This window comes from Mustela lutreola, chromosome 12 (genome assembly GCF_030435805.1).
Source record: "Mustela lutreola isolate mMusLut2 chromosome 12, mMusLut2.pri, whole genome shotgun sequence".
Lineage (NCBI taxonomy): Eukaryota > Metazoa > Chordata > Mammalia > Carnivora > Mustelidae > Mustela > Mustela lutreola.
The window spans coordinates 84,850,367-84,873,432 of record NC_081301.1 but is presented as its reverse complement, the minus strand read 5'-3'; the positions used below and the strand labels follow the sequence as shown (position 1 = coordinate 84,873,432).

General features: G+C 38.2%; 1 protein-coding gene across 3 annotated transcripts in view; it reads right to left on the bottom strand.

Annotated features, from left to right (window-relative positions):
• Positions 1-23,066, bottom strand: part of TRPM6 (transient receptor potential cation channel subfamily M member 6) — a 166,239-nt gene that overhangs the window by 76,188 nt on the left and 66,985 nt on the right. For all 3 annotated transcript variants that reach the window (XM_059142330.1, XM_059142327.1, XM_059142328.1), the window contains exons 8-14: positions 19,048-19,216; positions 17,557-17,680; positions 7,866-7,938; positions 7,648-7,748; positions 5,169-5,303; positions 4,031-4,084; positions 1,104-1,244 (exon numbers count right to left, since the gene is read on the bottom strand). In XM_059142330.1, the coding sequence (XP_058998313.1) occupies positions 1,104-1,244; positions 4,031-4,084; positions 5,169-5,303; positions 7,648-7,748; positions 7,866-7,938; positions 17,557-17,680; positions 19,048-19,216 (797 nt within the window). The remainder of the gene's footprint in view (positions 1-1,103; positions 1,245-4,030; positions 4,085-5,168; positions 5,304-7,647; positions 7,749-7,865; positions 7,939-17,556; positions 17,681-19,047; positions 19,217-23,066) is intronic.

Genomic DNA, 23,066 nt, shown 5'->3' with positions numbered 1-23,066 from the left:
ACAGGTAACCTCACAGCAAGATGTATTTGGTTTTAGTGAAGGAACTGATACCTCAGGTGCATCTCTATGCCTCTTGAGATCGTAAGGAACATCATTTTCTCTGTGAAATTTGAGTTTCTTTTGTTTTGTTCTTTTATTTCTTAAAGACAAGTTAGGCTTTCACATCACCTGATTCTTTATAAATAAAGGTCAAAAGTGGCTTGATATTCTGGACTTTTCTGTGATCCAAAACCACCTTTCCAGTCTTAGCCTTCACTACCTTCTAGTACATTGATGGCAACAAAGGCCCCCCCCCCGTCACTGCAAAAACGTATCCAGAGGTCCAGAGCACTGTGCCTTTCACTGCCTCTGCTCTTCCCTCAACCCAAATGCCCAAACGCTGCTTTCTAACACCTTCCATTATCCTTCAAGAAGAAAGGTTCTCTTTGAAAACAAGCGATGTTTTCTCAGCTAATCAGCCAGGGAGCAACTCTGACTTTACATTCCTAGACTTTCAAAAATCTTGATGGCAAATGAAATATTTTTACATAGACTTCCTGCATGCATTTTCCAACATAACCTCTACACACCTGTCCCAAGTTTGTTGTCTCCAGGTTACGGACTAGTATGAGTTTATAGATGGAAGCCCATTAGGCTTTTGTCTTCTACATCTTCAAAAGGAAAGAAAAAAACTGGTTCTCTCTCCCTCAAATCTTTCTCAGGACATTTCTTCTATGTCAATATAGCACATGCTGTATCCTGTTCTGTGTGATGGCTAATTATACATAAACCTTTATAACGAATAAGATTTTATTTATAAATAGAATAAGATTTTATAATAAGATTTTTTATTCATTTATTTTTTCATTTATTTTATTTATTCATTTTATAATGAGTAAGATTTATTCATAAATCCGTCTCCTCTGAGAGTTTCTGAACTCCTGGTCTTCAAGCTCATGCTAAGCCAGCGCTGTAATTTACATGTAGCAGAGACTCAGTGAATGTTGAAAAATATATACGTCCATTTTAGAAGCTATTCCCATCTGAACTTCCTAAGCCACTTTTCTAAAAGTCTAACTCCTAGATATCCCATAGTTTATGAGGGTACTAATCAGTGGTGGTACCTTGTGTTTTCTGTAGAGGTTGTTGTAGAGGGCTCTGAAACTTTTCCTAGTGTAGCTGCTGCGATATGCTCCACCGATGAGGTACTCGATTACTAGTCCAATGTCAATCAGTGTTATTCTGTAGCCTGAGAGAAGGGCATGCTGAAACAAAACCATGCAATGCATTGTAACTTTCAGTTCCCGTGCTGTGTCTCCTTTGCCATCTGTTAGAACATAACCCAATCATCTGCAAAGAGGCAGACTCATACTTTTCAAGCATCTTTACAAACTGATCGATTCATGTGACCAACCACTGATACAGTCTGCTTGTTCAGAGGGGAAAAAGCCTATTTTTTTTTAAAGATTTTATTTATTTATTTGTCATAGAGAGAGAAGCGAGAGCAAGCACAGGCAGACAGAGTGGCAGGCAGAGGCAGAGGGAGAAGCAGGCTCCCCGCCAAGCAAGGAGACCGATGTGGGACTCGATCCCAGGACGCTGGGATCATGACCTGAGCCGAAGGCAGCTGCTTAACCAACTGAGCCACCCAGGCGTCCCGAAAAAACCTAGTCTTAATGTGTTTTTAATTTCACAGATACCAAGTATGTGGTTATATCTGCTCATTCAACACTTTTTTCTCTTTCTTTCATGCATACATACACTTTATACTAAAACACACTTAAATATAGTATAAAAGATTGTTTTTAACTGGAAATTATATAACTATTACAACAGAAGTAAAATCATTGGAGGATATTGCCAAAATGTGCCATTTTGATATACTGATTATATTAAGTAAAAGTTATTTGAGAGACAGCCCATACAAGAAGGACACTCAGATCCTCTTCTGTTTCCCAAAAGCAGGAAATAACTCCCCCATGTGACAGGTACCATCCCTGTCCCGGGAGATAAAGAGACATCCTTATCACCAGAGACGAGAAATTTAGAGCAAAGAAGGTTGTATAAGGGACCCTCGTTACTTTTTACTAATTTACTACCCCAGGTGAAATTCTGTTTAGAATTCCTTACTAATTGAAGCTCCAATGTTAAGTTTTCTTTGTCTTGTCAATTCTTCACACATTTATTGTCTCTTTGTCTGAAAAGTATAAAAATTCCCCACCTTGGTCATTTCTTGAGGTCTCAATTTCATCATTGGGCCTCTATGTACACACAATAAAACTCTGATTTTTTTCTCCTGTTAATCTATATCATATAACAATTAATTCTTAGGTTAGCTGGAAGAACCATAGACTGGGGAAAATTTCTTCCTCCCCTTCAATATACTGAATGTAAGTGATTCAAAATTAACATTGGCTTAGAACTTCCATTTTTCTATTGAATTGGCTATAGCACTTGGCACTGTGTTGACTACATCATACACAAAATGAGAATATGGAAGGAGGTAGAACACATAGAAATAAGAAACATGGTATGGCAGAATAAAATAACATCAAAATATGAGGCTGTGCCAAAATAAATGTTATGGCTGATTAGAGGGCTGAGTAGCAGATCTCCAAGTATATGAGTCTTAGTCTAAATGAAGGTAACTGACCACTTAAAAACCTGCCTTACTACCTCTTCATAATCATTACCTCTCAACTACCATTCACAGTACTTTCTTTCATTAAAGTATAATTGACATATAATATCCTACTAGTTTCAGGTGTGTATCATAGTGATTTAATATTTTTATACATTATGATAAGTCTAGATACTATCTGTTGCCATACAAAGTTATTACAATACTATTAACTATATTCCTTATGCTATCCATTACACCCCCATGACTTCTTTGTTGTCTAACTGCGAGTTTATACCTCTTAATCTTACCCTTCACCGATTAAGGTTATTACATTGATTCATATATGAATAAATGCAAATACATGCATAATTTACCTTTTTTAAGGAACACCAAAACTAATGCTCTTAGTTGCTACTAGTTAAAAGCATATTTAACCTATTCTATTCCTTTTTCTTCAGTTTACTGTAAAGGAATCAAAGTTCAAGGAAATAATTTAAGGAAAATCATCTTGATCTGGCATAAATCATGCAAACTAAATTTACATCAGCATGGATACTTTTGCTTACTTCTAATTTGCCAACTAAATGTCTTCCTCTCTAGCCTTTTACTCTGGCTCTCCCACCAAAACAACACAGCCAGAATGCCCGCAATCTCTCCATCAAGATACCACACTTCCAAGAAATGAGCAAGTACTCTTAAAGTGTGCCATGGACGGAGTTTAATCATGGGGACAAAAAACATCTCTTCTAGTTTTCTGCAGATGTAAATAGAAGTTCTTGGTGATTAAAAGAGAACCAATTAAAGCATAAGAGATTGTTAAAGGTTTAGTAACTAACAGAAGATGATTTGATTTTAAGTCTGATTTAACTCAAAGTTCAGGGAAAGCACCATGAGCAAAATATGAGCAAGAGTACTGACTAGTAGGACTCATTCTGGCTCCCTAAAACAATGCTCAGATTCACAAAGGAAGCAGGGCCTCCAAGCCATCACTCATAGTCAAAACAGTAACAACAACAAAAAAAAAACAATGAAAATCACATATCAGTCCTCTAATTAACATGACAGGACAAGGAAATGTCTTTATTTTCAGCAAGCATTATTATCTTTGGAAATACTGTTGTATCATGTTGAGGTAAAGTTCTGATTGAAAGTTTTATATGTCCCTGATCCATATTTTGTAAGAGAAAATAATTATTAGTAATGCCACTTACCTGGTGGATCAAATCTTTAAAATATAAAATAAATTACAAGTAAAAAAACTTAAGAGTATGGTTTGGTGATGAAATTGCTCAAACTCCTAGGCAAAGAGGGTAGGTAACTCACTAGAAAATCCAAATCGACATTTTACAAAGCAAAATCTGGCAATACCTCAATCACAGAGCTAAAACAATACACAAAGAAATTTGCACACATTTATAATTAGGTTACCTGTTTTACATCTTGGACAAGATGATGCAAGAGCATATTAGTAGGTCCTTGTTTCTATAATAGGGAAAGAAAAAATTTATTCCTTTTAATTACCATATGCTGGGGGAAAATATTTTATTTCAGAATGTATAAATAACCCAGAATACTGAAAATTTTCTTCAACATCCTTAGTAATAAGGTTTACCTCAATTAATTATAAGTTATTTCTAGAAGAAGATATAATTAGAAATATTTTTCAAAATAAGATGTAAAATGTGTGTGTGTGTGTGTGTGTATGTGCGCGCGCACGCGCGCGCACATGCAGGTAGTAAAAATTTAATTAACTTTATTTCTTTCAAGAGACAAAAATAAATTTTAAGTAATTCATAACTATCCTTTATCATATATAAACTACACCATGACAAACCCCATCACACAATTACACTCCATCAACAATTACTTATTGAACACTCTATGTTCAATTCAGCTTTTGAGGGAGCCAATGAAGAATATAAGTACTTTGTTTAAAGTTTTTACAGTCTAATTGAAGAGAGGGGGGACTTACATGAAAAAATAATTACAAAGGTGTATGCTTGGAAAGAGTTGCAAAAAAATTTGTACCATAGGAATAGATCAGTGAAAACTGGAGTATTCAAAAAGAACTTGAAGAGGGCTTTAAAGAAAGGTTAAGATTCAAAGAACAAGGAAGGACATTGCAAGGAGGGCACTTGGCTTGAGCAATTGGGGCTTTTACAATGAGTAAGCTAGTCTGGTTTCAATAAAGGGTCTGCATAGGAAAGTTGCAGGAATAGAATTTTCACAGTGGCTGTAGGTCAAGATGCTTCCAACAATTTAATAAAAGCAATTTGTTCTTATTTACATCACTGGCTTTAATTATGGTCTTCCTGTTGTATTTTCTTAACTTGGTTTGTTTCTACTCTGTGCAATTAATTAAAATAAGAAATGCAGAAATGACCATAGGATAAAATGGATTTGGTAAGAATGTTTGTCCTCTGGTTGAGAAATCTGTCTCTAAATAATCTTTGTATGTCAATATTCAAGAAGACTTGAACATTCAATATTTAGGTTAAGCTAAATATTAAGCTAATTAATAAATGAATCTTAAGGGAGGCGACTGATGGAATTTTCCAATACTCACTGTGTTATAGAGCTCCTCCAGTCGGGGGATGGTAAGAAAGCGATGGAGGTTCACTCCATATTCTATTAAGAGCTTCACAAAATCCACTCGATCCATCACTAAGGCATCTAACATTGCTTGTTCCAGTGCACCAGCCTTCAGAAAGTAGAAATAAATAAGAGAGATAATTAATAAAGTAACAATCATAAAATACAGTCTTACTAAGAAATGTTCAGGACCTGATGGAAGAAATAACAAAAAGTGAACTTAAAGGCATAAAAGATACTTGCAGAAGTAAATCCATTCTTATATCAGAGACAGATAATTGTAAAGATCTCATTGCTTCCCACATAGGTTTAATGCAATTCTAAAAAAAAAAATTCAAGGCTTCTTTTGTTGTTGTTCTTTTAACTTGGCATGTTTGGATTTAGACTATACCCAGTTTCTAAACATATAAGGGAAATTGAACACACTCATTTACTTCTACTCTGACCCAAATTTCAGTAAAATTATTGTAAAGGATTTTTTAAAAGAAATGAGTCCACAAGAGTGTCATATTTTGAAAGCTGGAAAGCAGATGGTCAAGTGGTAATTGGCTTAACTGTCCCCCAGAAAACTAGATGAAAGTCCTCAGAAACTGAAACGAGAAAAAGCCGAGAACCAAACAAATCTATGCCACAGAATTCTGGCAGCTTCAGGATGAAATAAATGTATATATACTGAATCCCTAATGTTGAGACCTTCCCATTCATCTTCCCCAATTTGACTTCCATTAACACTAGCAGCAAGGTTTACCTTATCTAGGTAGGGGATTAGAGGATTCTTTTCAGTAAAGGGACTAAGAGAAAAGGCAGGACTATGCTGTCATCTCTGGTCCCCCCCCAACAAATGGAGGCCACATCACTCCTCTGTGAAGCTCAAACCTACAGTAAAGTCTCACCTACAGGCTCCAAATTTCTAGAGCTTTCTCTCCTCCACTCTTAAAATAAAAAGTCCAGAATAAACACACCACAAAACATCAATCAGTAAGACTCAGACAATGCAAGAAGAAGAAAACTTTGAAAAAACTGTCATTAATACTCTCAGTGAAATAAGATATTACATTCAGGATTCTTAAAAAAAAAAAAAAAAAAATTTGCTCATAGAAATTAGTAGTATGCTTCCAGAAACCAAATGCTCCATATAAGGCATGAAAATTAAAGTTGAAGAAATCAAAAAAAGAAAAATATGGAAGATTAAAGGAAAAAGGTAAGATTAGAGGAACAGTCCTTAGGTCCAACATTTAAATGTTATGAATTCCAGAAAGAAAACAGAGAAAACAGGAAGGTAATTTCCCAGCATGGAAACCCATAATTCCTAAGCTGAAAGCATGTGCTCAGCATAATGGATATAGAGACTCATAATAGCACACAGCACTGTGAAATCTCAAAACACTGGAAAGATATTTGTTTGAACTTCCAGAGAGGGGAAACAAAATAGTCCAAACAAACAAAAAATCAGAAATGTTTAATGCTAGCAGCTAACTATTCAAAATTCTTCAGGCAAATTAGTTCTGATCTTTAACTGAAATATATCCAAACGTGTAAGCTCTCAAAATGTTTATCTTCCATGTTGCCTTTCTCAGAAAGCTACTAAAGGATGCACCCCCTTAAAATAAAGGAGTAAACCAGGGAAGAAGATGACACGGGATAAAGAAAGCGGGGTTTCTAACACAGGAGAGAGGCAAAGGGAATCTCCAATATGATGACGGTAGATCTCAGGATGACAGCCCAAAATCAGGAACAGCAGGCAACCAGTCCAGATTGTAGCAGTGAGGACAGACCACAGACAGAAATGTTGAGAGGACTCTAAAATGAATGAATCAGAAAACAGCAATATGACTTGCTATTTAAAACTATGGAGATTTATAAATGTCAATACAATCCAAAAATGTCAAAAATACTTTACTCTTGTAATTAGCAGGGCAGGGAACTACTGTTATTTTAGTAGCCTTTTAGTACCATTAGATGTTTTAACTAATATGCATGTATTATACCTGGGGTACAGTCACAATTGCAATCTTTAAAAATGGAATGTTAATAGTGATTATCATTACCACTATAAGTAACTTTCTTCTGCTCTTCTCTGTTTTCACTTATTTATGTTGTGAGTACATATCACACCTTAATGCAAAAATAAGAAGAGCTTCAAGTATTAAATAACAATATAAAAATACAACCATATAAAAACATAAATGAAATATCCTTCCATTCTGTCCTTCTCCCAACTTCATTTGCCAGTTTCAATTAGGCTACAGAGCCTGAGGGGGGAAAAATTACTTTAGGGATGCAAAGTTGATGAAAGAAATGTCTCAGGTATCTGTGGACACCCAGCTACCCAGAAGCTATCTACACACACCTCCCAAACCAATCTATCTATCCTTCAATTTTTTTCTTCTGAGCCACCCGCCCAAAAAGCCAACACAAAATATTTTTCTCAAATAACTTCATCTTCACTCTACCTTCCAATGTTGTCCATAAATCAGGATGTGTTTCTTGGCTATGTCCATTCTGTCCCAAGTCATTGCCAGATTTAGTTGTTCTGATGCTGTTAAATTTGTGCCTAATTTAAAAGAAGGGATCATATATTTTATTTAAAATATCAATATGAAAAAAAAATTTTCCATGGAACATGAAAAGAGGAAATGTGGAAGAGATGTAACCCTCTTCAGACACTCACCCTTGAGCAGAGCTGTTAGGATTGCTAAATCAAGGTCTTGAGACTCCTCGGAATCAGCATCAAATATGGTAATCTGTAACAGTTGAAAAATAGGAAGCCATACATTTTGGGAACTAGTAAAGAAATGTTTTCAAAAAGTCCCCACAAAATGTGCTCTACAGCTAATGAGTTGAGAAACTTGAGACTTAATCTTCTTGATTACTCTCGCTTTTTATTTTACAGAAAACGTTTTTAATAGGGTAATGGAGAATTGTGAACACTCAGTGGGGGGGAAAAAAACCCAAGAAATCCATGGGATTTCTTACATGGAATACAGGAAACACTTGGTAACACATTACTACACTGAATTTACCAAGTACAGCCTAGAATGAAGAAACTCATGGTCAATTCCTAATGATAATGAAAAAAACAATCATTCCTTTTGAAGAGATACCATAGGACATCCTTCTGCTCACCTTACCTTAGAGACTAAGATTTTTGCTTGTTAATGAGAGATGAGTCCTTAAGGATTCATCGTAAAACAAGTGAGGCAATTACAATGTGCCCGGTGAACAAGTAGAAAGAGCAGGACAGACGGTCTTCACAATGTACACATTGTGAAATGCGTAGTGCCTCCTGCCCCCTGCCATGATACTAATTTTTGTAAGACAATAATTTCTGTAAGACAAATAAGGCTTTTGTTTCTGATTGTAAAAGTGCCTGGTGGGTCAACTGATTGGCTGAGTGCCTAACTCTTGGTTTTGGCTCAGGTAACAATCTCAGGGTCTAAGATCAAGCCCTGTGTGGGGCTCCATGCTCAGTGCAGAATCTGCTCACGATTCTCTCTCCCTCTGCCCCCCTCTCCTCAAATAAATAAATAAAAAGAAAAAAAGTTTGCCTGCTGTTAATGAATGTTAATAAATGTATCTAAGTAAAAAATGTGTTTTATATAGTAAAGGGAACTATTCAACACAAAGAGCCATGTCTGGCAAGCCCAGATACACCACTAACTAGCCAGTCTGAAGGAAACATTTTAAGGCCACTAATCTCAGATTTCTTATCCACACTGAATCTCAGATTTCTTATCCACAAGGTGAGAAGAACCCACTAAATAATCTCCAAGGTCCCATAAAGGTAGAAAAACTATGCTTCCACAATCCAGGTATTGTTTCCCTCCAACTAACCACCCCTCTATGTGCATGAATAAAATCAATTCTCAATTATGCAGGAGCTGAGGACCTAATTCCTTATATGGGCAAACCCTTTAGCACCTACTTTAGTCCCCTCTTGATCATTACACCCTTCATTACTCTCTTTGATGATGGGAAGACACAAATATAAGGGTGATCTCTTTAAGATGTTCATTTCTTATTGATTTCTCAATAAGAAATATGGGAAGTATCAAACATAGTAGACCATATACAGGATTTCAACTCTTAGCCCATGTATCTGTTCAACCATTCTGTAACTTCATGACTTGGGGCAAATCACTTATATTCTCTAGGTTGCAGCTTTGGCATCTCTGAAACAATTACTGCCATACTGAACTCACTCATGGGGCCGCTACAAGGTGAAAAAAATGTATCTGAAAAAAGTTGTTAACTGTAGACATGGCTGTTATTTTTGTTGTTATTGGGTCCACTGAAGCTAAGTGTTTATCACTATGTTTAACCAGGCTTTCTCTAGCCCAAACTGGTTCATTTGTTTATTTTTGTGCTTTTTTTTTTGAGGCCAAGTGGTTAGGTATTACCAAAATCTTGAATGATGTGGTCTAGCCTTTGAAATCTGGAAAGATCACTATAAATCATGACATATTGGCATATTTGCTAGAATTGTTGGTTTCATCTCACCCAAGTCATTGATCAAAATTTTGATCAAAGTACCCTAAAAACCTAAAATCTTTTCCTGAATCTACATTATGGTGACAGCCCCTAGTTTGCAGCCTCCATTTTCTGTCCCAGAGAATAATCTCGGACTTCCCATTGTTCATTGTATCCCTAAAGATCTCCTGCAGGATGTACTTGGGTGTTCTGATACAGTCATCTAAGCCAGCAGACAGGACTTCACATGGAGCTGTTCTTTAACCCTCTGACAATATTTAGGTGTGATCATCACTAAATATGGTCATTTTTCTGTAATATTGGTACCCTGAGTTTTGTTGTTGTTGTTGTTTTCCTAACTGCAGTCTGAAATTTGAAGCATTTTGGGGAGGTGGTCACAGGAGGGAATAAAAAGTCAAGTTTACTCAACTAAGGGTCAAACTTCTACAGAGTTATATACAATCAAATTAAAATTAAAAACTCCTTATTTGGGGGGGGGGTGCCTGGCTGGCTCAGGTGGAAGAGCATTGATCTTAACTTCAAGGCTCTTGATCTCGGGGTAATGAGCTCAAGTCCCACACTGGTGTAGAGATCACTTGAAACTATAAAATAAAATCTTTTTTTAAAAAAACCCTTATTTTTAGGAGGAAGTAAGATGGCAGAGGAGTAGGAGACTGAAATAGCATTAGGTCCCAGGAGTTCAGCTAGATAGTTATCAACCCATTCCCAATACCTACAAACTCAACAGGAGATAGAAGAGAAGAAGAGCAGCAATTCTAGGAACAGAAAAACTACCACTTTCTAGAAGGGAGGACATGCAGAGAAATGAATGTGAAGTGAACAGGAAGATAAACCGTGGGCAGACGGCTGGCTCCTGGCAAGCAGTAGAGCAGTGGAGCACAAAATCTGAACTTTTAGAAGTCCACTCCACTGAGGAACATTGCTTTAGTGGCTAAGCATGAGGGGAGCCCTCATGGGGAGAGTGTGGTCTCAGGGACCCATGGGGTCACAGAAAGACCGGGGGTGTCTGAGTTTGGCAGAGCTCCCAGGTATTGCCATGGGGAGGCTGGCTACAGAGATGGAGCCAAGGAGTGGGTTCTCATCTCGGGGTTACCTTAAACCATGATCCAAGGCACAGCCTGGCCACTGCTCTTCGAGCAGGGACCCCACAAGTGGCAGATCCAGAGAGACCCCCCATCCTTCCTCCTCCAGGAGAAGTGGCATGCAAGCATGTGGCAGGAATCTGCTGGGTTTGGAGACTCCAAACAGGGTCGTGCACCAGAGATATAAATGCTCAGTCACAGGCCATGTGAGCACAGAGCATAGCCAGAGACCAGGGAGACGGGAGGGAGTGACTGCTTTTTTCTGAGGGTGCACTGAGGAGGGGAGCCCTGAGCACTCGGCTCCTCCAGGCCAGAGGTTGGGAGGTTGCCATCTTCATTCCTGTCCTCCAAAGCTCTACGGAAAACATTCAGGGAACAAAATCTCCTGAGACTGAACCCAAGCAGATAACTGAGCCTGGCCCCTGACAAGGGCAGTCCAATTCCACCTCAGGCAAAGACATTTGAAAATCACTGCAACAGGCCCTGCCCCCAGAAGATCAGCAAGAACATCCAGCCAAGACCAAGTTTACCTATTAACGAGAACTGTAGATATCCAGAGCTAGGGGAAAGCAACACATAGAATTCATGGCTTTTTCTCATGATCTTTTAGTCCTGCTAAGTTAAATTAAAAAAATTTTTTTTCTTATTCTATTTTATTAACTTTTCCTCTTTCTTCTTTTAATGTTCTTTTTAACTATTATCAATACCGTTTAAAAATAACTTTTTAAAATTTTAATTGTTACTGTCATATTTTATTCCCTCATTGTATTTAACCTTATTTTTTGTGTAAATTCTTTTTCTTTAAAATGTTGGGATACAATTTCTTCTAACAGATCAAAATATACCCAAATCTAGCTCCAGACTGATCACATTCTCTTTTTTTTTTCCTTCTTTTTCCAACTAACTTATAGCAATTCCTTTTTTAAAATGTTTTTAAATTTTCATCTTTATAATCATATTCTATCCCTTCATTGTGTTAACTCTTATTTTTGCATACATATACATTTTTTTTTCTTTCTTTAAAATTTTGGGAGGTAGTTTCTTCTAAGAGACTGGAATACATCTATTCACCAATCTAACATATATATATATATACACATATGTATATATATATATTAGTTCTTATTTTTCCACTTTTATCTCCCCCAGTTTCAGGTCTCTTCTAATCTGGTTAGTGTATATTTTCCTGGGGTCTTTGCAAACTTATTAGTATTTCATTCACTCTTTCATGTATTCTTATCTGGATAAAATGACAAGGCAGAAATACTCACCACAGGGAAAAAAAAAAAAAAAAGAACAAAAGGTAGCACCGATGGCTAGGAACCTAATCAATATGGACACTGGTAATGTTAGAACTATAGTTCAGAATGATGATTATCAAGGTGCTAGGTGGGCTCAAAAAAGGCATGGAAGATATTAGAGAATATCTTTCTGGAGAAATAAAATCCCTTTCTGGAGAAACAAAGAATTAAAATCTAACCAAGTTGAAATTTTAAAAAGCTATTAATGAGGTGCAATAAAAAATGGAGGCTCTTACTGCTACAAAAAATGAGGCAGAAGAGAAAATTAGTGATATAGAAGAACAAATGATGGAGAATAAAGAAGCTGAGGAAAAGAGAGACAACTACAGGACCACGAGCAGAGAATCTCAGAGATAAGTGATACCATAAGACGAAACAATATTAGAATAATTGGGAACCTAGAAGAAGAGAGAAAGGGGCAGAAGGTATATTGGAGCAAATTATAATAGATAAATATCCTAATATGACAAAGGGGACAAGTATCAACATCCAAGAGTCACAGAGAGCCACCCTCAAAATCAGTAAAAATACAGTCATAACCCATCATCTAATAGTAAAACATACAAATCTTAGTGACAAAGAGAAAATCCTGAAAGCAGCTCGGGACAAGAAGTCTGTAACATACAATGGTACGAATAGCAGACTGACAGCAGACTTATCCACAGAGACTTGGCAGGCCAGAAAGGACTGAGGACTGGCATGATATATTCAGAGCACTAAACGAGGAAAAAAATGCAGCCAAGAATACTATATCCATCTAGGCTATCATTGAAAATAGAAGGAGAGATAAAAATCTTCCATGACAAACAAAAACTACAAGAATTTGCTAACACCAAACCAGCCCTACAGGAAATATTGAAAAGGGTCCTCTAAGCAGAAAGTGAGCCTAAAAGTAACATACCAGAGAGGAACAGAGACAATGTACAGTAAGAGTCAGCTTACAGGCAATACAATGGCACTAAATTCATATCTTTCAATAGTTATCCAGAATGTAAATGCCCCAGTCAAAAGACACAGGGTATCAGAATGGATAAAAAAACAAAATCCATCAATATGCTATCTACAAGAAACTCATATTAGACCCAAAGACAACTCCAGATTTAAAGTGAGGGAGTGGAAAACTATTTACCATGCTAATGGAGATCAAAAGAAAGTTAGGGTAGCAATTCTTGTATCAGATAAATTAGATTTTATGCCAATGATATAGTAAGAGATGAGGAAGGACACTTTATCATACTTAAAGGGTCTGTCCAACAAGATCTAACAATTTTAAATATCTATGTCCCTAACAAGGGAGCAGCCAATTATATAAACCAATTAAAAACAAAATCAAAGAAACACACTGACAATAATACAATAATAGTAGAGGACTTTAACACCCCCTTCACTGAATTGGACAGATCATCTAAGCAAAAGATTAACAAGGAAATAAAGGCCTTAAATGACACACTGGACCAGATGGACATCACAGATATGTTAAGAACATTCCATTCCAAAGCAACAGATACACATCTTCTCACATGGAACATTCTCCTGAATGTATCCTGGGTCACAAATCAGGTGTCAATTGGTACCAAAAGATTGGGATCATTCCATGCATATTTTCAGACCACAGTGCTCTGAAGCTAGAACTCAATTACAAGAGGAAAGTTGGAAAGAACTCAAATACATGGAGGTTAAAGAGCATCCTACTAAGTAATGGATGGGTCAACGAGGAAATTAAAGAACAACTAAAAAAATTCATGGGAACAAATGAAAATGAAAACACAACTGTTCAAAATCTTTGCAACACAGCAAAGATGGTCTTGAGAGCAAAGTATATAGCGATACAAGCCTTTCTCAATAAACAAGAATGGTCTCAAGTACACAACCTAACACTACACCTAAAAGAGCTGAAAAAAGAACAGCAAAGAAAGCCTAAACTCAGCAGGAGAGAGAAATCATAAAGATCAGAGCAGATATCAATGAAATAGAAACCAAAAGAACAGTAGAACAAATCAACAAAACTAGGATCTGGCTCTGTGAAAGAATTAATAAGACTGATAAACCACTGACCAGACTTATCAAAAAGAAAAGAGAAAGGACCTAAATCAATAAAAACATGCATGGAAGAGGAGAAATCACAACAAACACCAAAGAATACAAACAATTATAAGAACATATTATGAGCAACCATATGCCAGCAAATTTGACAATTTCTAGAGACATATAAACTATCAAAACTGAACCAGGAAGAAACAGAAAACCTGAACAGACCCATAACCAATTAGGAGATTGAAGCAGTCATCAAAAATCTCCCAACAAACAAGAGCCTAGGGTCAGATGGCTTCCTAGGGGAATTCTACCAAACATTTAAAGGAGAATACCTATTCTCCCAAAACTGTTCCAAAAAACAGAAATGAAAGGAAAACTTCCAAACTCATTTTATGAGCGCAGCATTACCTTGATCCCAAAACCAGATTGGGTTTAAAAAGGAGAGTTTAAAAAGGAGAATTACAGGGCGCCTGGGTGGCTCAGTGGGTTAAGCCACTGCCTTTAGCTCAGGTCATGATCTCAGGGTCCTGGGATCGAGCCCCACATCAGGCTCTCTGCTCAGTGTGGAGCCTGCTTCTCTCTCTGCCTCTGCCTGCCTCTCTGCCTACTCTGTCTCTCTCTCTGTCAAATAAAAAATCTTAAAAAAAAAAAAAAAAAAAAAGGAGAATTACAGACCAATATCCTTGATGAACATGGATGCAAAAATTCTCACGAAAATACTAGCCATAGGATCCAACAGTACATTTAAAGGATTATTCACTACAACCAAGTGGGATTTATTCCTGGGCTGCAAGGTTGGTTCAATATCCACAAATCAATCAATGTGATACAATATATTAATAAAAGAAAGAACAAGAACCATATGATACTCTCGGGAGTCCTAGGTGGCTCAGGTCATGATCCTGGGATCGAGTTCCACATCCAGCTCCTGGCTCAGCAGGGAACCTGCTTCTCCCTCCCACTCTGCCAGCTGCTCTCCCTGCTTGGACTCTCCCTCTCTGTTAAATGAATAAATAAAATCTTTAAAAACGAAAACAAAAAGCCCTATGATACTCTCAATTGATGCTGAAAAAGCATTTGACAAAGTACAGCATCCTTCCTTGATCAAAACTCTTCAAACTGTAGGGATAGAGGGCTCATACCTCAATACCATCAAAGCCATCTATGAAAAAACCCACAGCAAATATCATTCTCAATGGGGAAAAACTGAGAGCTTTCCCCCAAGGTCAGAAACATGGCAGAGATGTCCACTATCATCACTGCTATTCAACATAGTACTAGAAATCCTAGCCTCAGCAATCAGACAACAAAAAGATAAAAAGCACCCAAATCGGCAAAGAAGTCAAACTCTCACTCTTCGCAGATGATACGGTACTTTATGTGGAAAACCGAAAGACTCCACTCCAAAACTTCTAGAACTCAGACAGGAATTCAGTAAAGTGTCAGGATATAAAATCAGTGCTCAGAAATCAGTTGCATTTCTATATACCAACAACAAGACAGAAGAAAGAGAAATTAAGGAGTTGATCCCATTTACAATTGTACCCAAAACCATAAGATACATAGGAATAAACCTAACCAAAGAGGCAAAGAATCTGTACTCAGAAAACTATAAAGTACTCATCAAAGAAATTGAGGAAGACACAAAGAAATGGAAAAATGTTCCATGCTCATGAATTGGAAAAACAAATATTGTGAAAATGTCTATGCTACCTAAGGCAATCTACATGTTTAATGCAATCTCTATCAAAATACCATCCATTTTTTTCAAAGAAATGGAACAAATAATCCCAAAATTTATATGGAACCAGAAAAGACCTCGAATAGCAAGAGGAATGTTGAAAAAGAAAGCCAAGGTTGGTGGCATCACAATTCCAGACTTCAAGCTCTATTACAAAGTGACCATCATCAAGACAGTATGGTATTGGCCCAAAAACAGACACATAGATCAGTGGAACACAATAGAGAGCCCAGAAAGAGACCCTCAACTCTATGGTCAACTCATCTTTGACAAAGCAGGAAAGAATGTCCAGTGGAAAAAAGACAGTCTCTCCAACAAATGGTGTTGGGAAAAGTGGACAGCCACATGCAGAAAAATGAAACTGGATCATTTCCTTATACCACACACAAAAACAGACGCAAAATGGATGAAAGACCACAATGTGAGAAAGGAATCCATCCAAACCCTTGAGGAGAGCACGGGCAGCAACCTCTTCAGCCTCAACTACTACAACTTCTTTCTAGAAACATCGTCAAAGGCAAGGGAAGCAAGGGCAAAAATGAACTATTGGGACTTCATAAGATTGAAAGCTTTTGCACAGCAAAGGAAACAGTCAACAAAACCAAACAACATATCAGATAAAGAACTAGTATCCAAAATCTATGAAGAACTTATCAAACTCAACACCCAAAGAACAAATAATCCAATCAAGAAATGGGCAGAGGACATGAACAGACATTTCTGCAAATAAGACATCCAGATGGCCAACAGACACATGAAAAAGTGCTCCACATCACTCGGCATCAGGGAAATACAAATCAAAACCACAGTGAGATACCACCTCACACCAGTCAGAATGGCTAAAATTAACAAGTTAGGAAATGACAGATGCTGACGAGGATGCAGAGAAAGGGGAGCCCTTCTACACTGTTGGTGGGAATGCAAGCTGGTACAACCACTCTGGAAAACAGTATGGAGGTTCCTCAAAAAGTTGAAAATAGAGCTACCCTACGACCCAGCAATCGCACTACTGGGTATTCACCCTAAAGATAACAAATGTAGTGATCCAAAGGGGCATGTGCACCCGAATGTTTATAGCAGCAATGTTCGCAACAGCCAAATTATGGAAAGAACCTAGATGCCCATCAACAGATGAATGGATAAAGAAGATATGGTACACACACACACACACACACACACACACACACACACACACAATGGAATACTATGCAGCCATCAAAAGAAATGAAATCTTGCCATTTGCAAAGATGTGGATGGAACCAGAGGGTATTATACTGAGTTAAATAAGTCAATCAGAGCAAGACAATTATCATATGATCTCCCTTATATGAGGAATTTGAGAGGCAGGGCAGGGGGTTATGGGGGGTAGGGAAGGAAAAAATGAAACAAGGTGGGATCGGGAGGGAAACAAACTATAAGAGACCCTTAACCTCAGGAAACAAACTGAGGGTTGCTGGGGGGATTAGGGGGAGGGATAGGGTGGCTGGGTGATGGACACTGGGAAGGTATGTGCTATGGTGACTGCTGTGAAATGTGTAAGCCTGATGATCCACAGACCTGTACCCCTGGGGCAAATAATACATTATATGTTAATAAAAAATATTTTAAAATAAATAAATAATTTAAAAGTTCTTATTTTTAAAAGTTGTGGAAACAGATACTATGATTGGTACAAATTATCAGTTTTAAAGTCATTTGAGTTATCATACTCACAGAATCCCTGTGCACCATACACTCCATTAGAATTTGAAAAAGGTGCTTGGACTGTTTATGACTAAAGTTGAAAGTGTTCTGAATCATGCAGATGATCTCCTCCTTCACCTGAGGCCGCAGAGCCCTGGGAGAGAGAGAAAAGGTCACGACTTGGCACAGTGCAGAGGAGGGAACAAGCCAGTAACTTCAGGCAAGAGCACCTGTGGGTCGCCTCTGAATGAGAAGCTTTCCGTGGACACTTCTGCTCTGAGAGCAAGTGGGCAGGAAGCAGAGGGAAGGAAGGTACCAGGAGAGGCTAAATTTGAAAGCGAGCACGGACGGATCTGCCATGGTCCTGGAAAGAACGCACTCTTGGGCAAGGCTCCTGAGCAGACAGAGCTCCAATCCATGTCTACTTAAGTAAATTGGTGGGGTCGACATTTTAGTTCATAGGCATTATATTTACTTACACAGGAGAAATACCACACTTTTGAAATTGGAAATACCACACTAGATATAGGGATAGCTAGAAAAAAGATTTTTTTTTTCATTTGGAAAGGCTAAAGAATTAAAACCTTAGGGCACCTGGGTGGCTCAGGCAGTTAAGCATCTACTTTTTTTTTTTTTAATTTTTTTATTTTTTATAAACATATATTTTTATCCCCAGGGGTACAGGTCTGTGAATCACCAGGTTTACACACTTCATAGCACTCACCAAAGCACATACCCTCCCCAATGTCCATAATCCCACCCCCTTCTCCCAAACCCCCTCCCCCCAGCAACCCTCAGTTTGTTTTGTGAGATTAAGAGTCATTTATGGTTTGTCTCCCTCCCAATCCCATCTTGTTTCATTTATTCTTCTCCTACCCACTTAAGCCCCCATGTTGCAAGTCATGATCCCAAGATCCTGGGATCAAGTCCACATGGGGCTCCCTGCTCAGCAGGGAGTCTCCTTCTCCTTCACCCCTGCTCATACTCTCTCACTCTCTCTCTCAAATAAATAAATAAATAAATAAATAAATAAAATTTTGCTTTTTTTTTTTTTTTAAAGATTTAAAACCTTTCATAAAAAGACCATAGTTTAATGCTGGGTTGCTGATTTCCCCAGTTCCTCTGTTCTCACTAATGACAAATGATCCTAAAGGTGATCTGGGTCCCACGCTAGTCTCACTCACTGCAGGGTTTTTTCAACTTTATGGAGCAACTGCCGGAGCACTCTCTCCCTCACTCCCCTGTGGAAGTGCTCCCTCACCCCCCACTCCGATCCCCTGCAAGGTTCAAGAACCCCTGAGAGAAGCAGGCCATTCTTCAGCGAAAGAAACAGCGACTTGTATCAGTGGAGGGCATTTGGGCATTAATCCATACATATAAAAATCACTGAAAAATTAATTCCTGTCTAATCTCTGTCTCCCCAGGATATGCGTCCCACCCAAACACAGAGCTTCAATGGAGGAATAAAATGGAGGAATAAATAGTTACTGTGGTTTGACAGCTGAGGAGTCCACAACTCACCCTTCATCTGCTAGGTGTTTGTGGGTGAAGGCCAGGAGGTCGGCGGCCCTGCCGGTGCCGTCACACACCACCACGGGATCTTTGTCCCTCACAGTCTCCCACACGGCGAGGATGACGTTGGGACCTCCTTCCACCACAAGCCCCACCACGGGCACACCTTGTCTTGAACCTGTTTCAGAGGACAAGTAATACCAAAGTGTTACAGAGAAACCTTACGCTGGCCCATCATCCATTTTGATTTCCTGGACACAAGTCTTTCAATCACCCCAGATACCTGCTACCTGCGCTCACCCTCTTCCTTCCTTGACTCACTCAGGCTTCCCTAGTTCAAGACCAAGCCAGAAGCTTGCACTTTCCATAAAGTTGCAGAAATAATGGTGAGAGCATCTTCAAGCTTTTCCCCGACTAAAAAGGTAGCTAAGGGTTTTCACTAGTTTAAAAAAATTTTTTTTAAATAGTCTTCAAGAAATCTCTATTTTTCATTGTGGAAAACTTCAAACATGTCTTTAAAAAAAGAAAAAACAGAATGATATAATGGATCCCAATGCATCTATCACTCACCTGCTAAAATGATAAACCTTTTGCTAATTTAATCAACTTCTAAGTCTGATTCTAAGAACAAGATGGGATGGATAACTCTTTTAAAGAAAATATATTGGGTGAAAAAATGTTACAGAATGAAATATGTAGTATGATCCTTTTTATATTTTTAAAACCACATACATGAGTATATATTTATAAATATTTGCATTATATATATTTCTGTGTATGCTTGCCCAATACATATAGGTGTATAAATGTATGTTTATTATACATACATATCCATATATACAGTTACATATGCATTTATTATATATATACATATATACATTTTTATATATCCAAATACCCGTGTGTGTGTGTATATATACAAACACATTTTTATACACATACATATCCACATTGGATATATATGGAATATATATATAAAACCAGAAAACTCTGAAAGTGTACACATCAAACTACTAATACTGGAGAGGGAGGGCAGGATTTGGAGAAACATTCGAAAGGGACCTTATTTATTCTATAGACCTCTTTAAATTCTACACAGTGCATGCATCGATATATTTAAATCATTATTTTTATTTTTTAAAAGCAGAAAAATCAGCAGGCAATATCACACTCACCTGGCCATCAGAGGATGTTTTCCTGGGCCCCAACTTTAACAGGCCCTCGTCTAGTCTCGCCCCTCCCCTCACAGTGAAGAGTCTACAGGACCAACGTTTGAGGGATGCCTCTATGCCCTCTTCCCTATTTACCAGAGTTGACCTCAACCCCAAAATTCCTGCCTTTAGGGGCTTCCAAAGCCTCTGCTCCAGCTACGTCCTCCTGCAGGACATACTTGCCCATAACTCTGGGGCATAGGGGAGAGGTGGGTCGAGCTTGGACATACAGGCTGGGGTGTGCAGGTGAGTACATGTGTGAAGCCCTTGGCACAGAGGGATGGAGCCAAGGGCAGAAAGAGAAGCAGAGAGCAGGCTGTATGTAGGCTGGCGAGACAGTCCTGGCTCTGGCTCAGAACTCCCGAATTTCCCAGATGCTGAACTCAAACCTTGGCCTTCCAGCTATATGGACAAATGTAAAAGGATAAAACATTATACAGTTTGTTAGCTTGGTTTAAAGCTTTTAAATATTCTAACAGATAATATGTGGGCTTTCCTGTGTACCCTGTCCTGGACTCCACAAATATCTGGTGGGGGTGGGAGCTGGGGGTGAGGGAGGTGCCTTAGCAGGTATCCAAACATGGAGTTCAGTCTGTCTGATTGCTCTGAGATTCTACTTCTTTTCCTCCTCCATATACTTCTACCTCATTATTCTCTCCCTGTCACTAAAAAGTTAATCTAAGATACATCAATTGATAGTCATGGGATTCCTCTAACAATATAGTCTTATAAAAGCTAAATGAGATGAAGAAAATTATACTTAACACGTAAAAGTACTAGAAGAAAATTCAAATAAATATTCCCTTAATCATAAATTATTGACATGGATGGAAAAAACTTTTATAAGAGAATATCTTATACCTTATATAATGAAATACTACACAGCCATTAAAAATGTTTTGAACTATGCTTGCTGATGTGGGAATGCATTCATGGGGAGGGGAAGACTACAAAAGCAGCATGGATATTATACAAACCTAGCGTTCATTTTAAAAAAAATATTGCTTTGTGGGCGTGTAGAAAATTTCTGAAAGCATATATATGAAAAAGGTGACAATGGTTAGGTTTTTGTGTGTGTGAAATTATGGAAAACCCTTCCTTCTACTATATGTTATCTTTGCTTTACCTGAATATGACAGTATATAGCACTTTTATCATCACAAAAGAATAAGGGTAAAGAGGGAATTCAATTTCTATTAGGTATGTCTTTCTAGAAGCGATAACTAATTCCCACAAAACTAAAAATATTTGTGATTGTTTTCCACAAGAAGGATCTTACTGATGCTACTAATTAAATTTGTTTAAGAAAAGAAAAAAGAGAAAAATGTCAATTTCTTGCTGAAAAATCTTACCAGGAAGCTCCCTCTACCCTTGGACCCCAGGATTAGGCAGGAATATGATATCATGCTCCAGATTAAAAGGTCCTAGGATGGACATCCCAGGAAAGCACTCTCCCCCACTGAGAGTTGGATATTAAAGAGATACAGAGGCATCTGATTATATGCTTTCTATCCTCAGGGGCTTAGGAACTGACAATGGCCACATTTCAAATGGCGAAACCCAGGAATTCCTATAGCAACTTTATGATGTCAGGGTTTGGGGTTTTTTTTTTTCTAAGTACTCTTGGCGAGTACCAAGGGTTTTCCAGGGACTCCAAGAAGTCCAGCTGAAAAGAAATGAAAGAAATCAACAAAATATTTAAGTCTTTTCCATCCAAATAAATCCTCTTTAAGCAGTACAAATATGGTAGAAAGCCTCCCTAGTGGGCATGGTGGGCACGAAGACCAGCTCTGCTATGTAAGAATTTGGTGTCTGTTGGAGGCTTTTCTTTTCTTTCTTCTTCTTCTCTTCCTTCTCCTCCTCCTCCTTCTTCTCGCTCCTTCCTTTCTTCCTTTCCTATGTGTGTGCATGTAGGTGTCTTAACTGTTTTTGTTCCTTCCTATTGGTTCTCCTTAGAATAATAATTGTTACCAATCCACGGGAATGGACTACACACATAAAATGGACTTTTACACACAAAGTAAAACTCTCCAAATAAGTCCCAAGTTTCAAGGTCTTTGAAAGTAGAAATGTTACTTGATGCTATGTGGAAGCTTCAGGTTGTATGCACAAATGGAGAATCAGCAGGCAATAAGAAAGACAAGACTTTGCTCTCCGGGGGCACACATTATGACGCTGTACGAAAACCCTAAGCAATTTCGGTGGTGGGCATGGGTCAGCAGAGGCAACAGGACATTTCAGGTAATTGAGAGTTGGGACCCCGAGGGAGCCCTCCTGCAGAGACTCTTCTTCAGGTCAGTCTCACACCTGTCCTCATCTTCTCTGCTCTGTGGCTCTCCTTCCCCCCCACCTACACCCACTCCACAGAGGACCACATGCCCGATCCCCTCTCCCCTTTCCTTACCTAAATGAGCCTCCAACCTTCATTAACACTATGCTCTAAGTGACTGGCAACAATTCCCAGGGTCCCTCCCACACTACCCCACCACCACTGCCGCAGACGAGATTACACCTGTATCAAAGGAGGATAAAAGGAAAGAAAGAAACAGACATTTACTGAGGGCCTACTATGCACCCAACACTATTGCAGGCACAGCAAGCGTACATTATCTCAATTTTCACAACGAAAGGTAGACAGTTTCCTCCCTTTTATATTAAGAGCACTGTTTAACAGATGTTAACTCCCTTGGCCAAGAACATAGATAGTAGATGATACAGCTTCTTTGATCTATCTGACTTCATACATTCTGCTGCCTCAGAAGATCAAGGTGAAAAACTCAAAGGACATTCAACATATAAGGCCAAAGTCAAAGACTA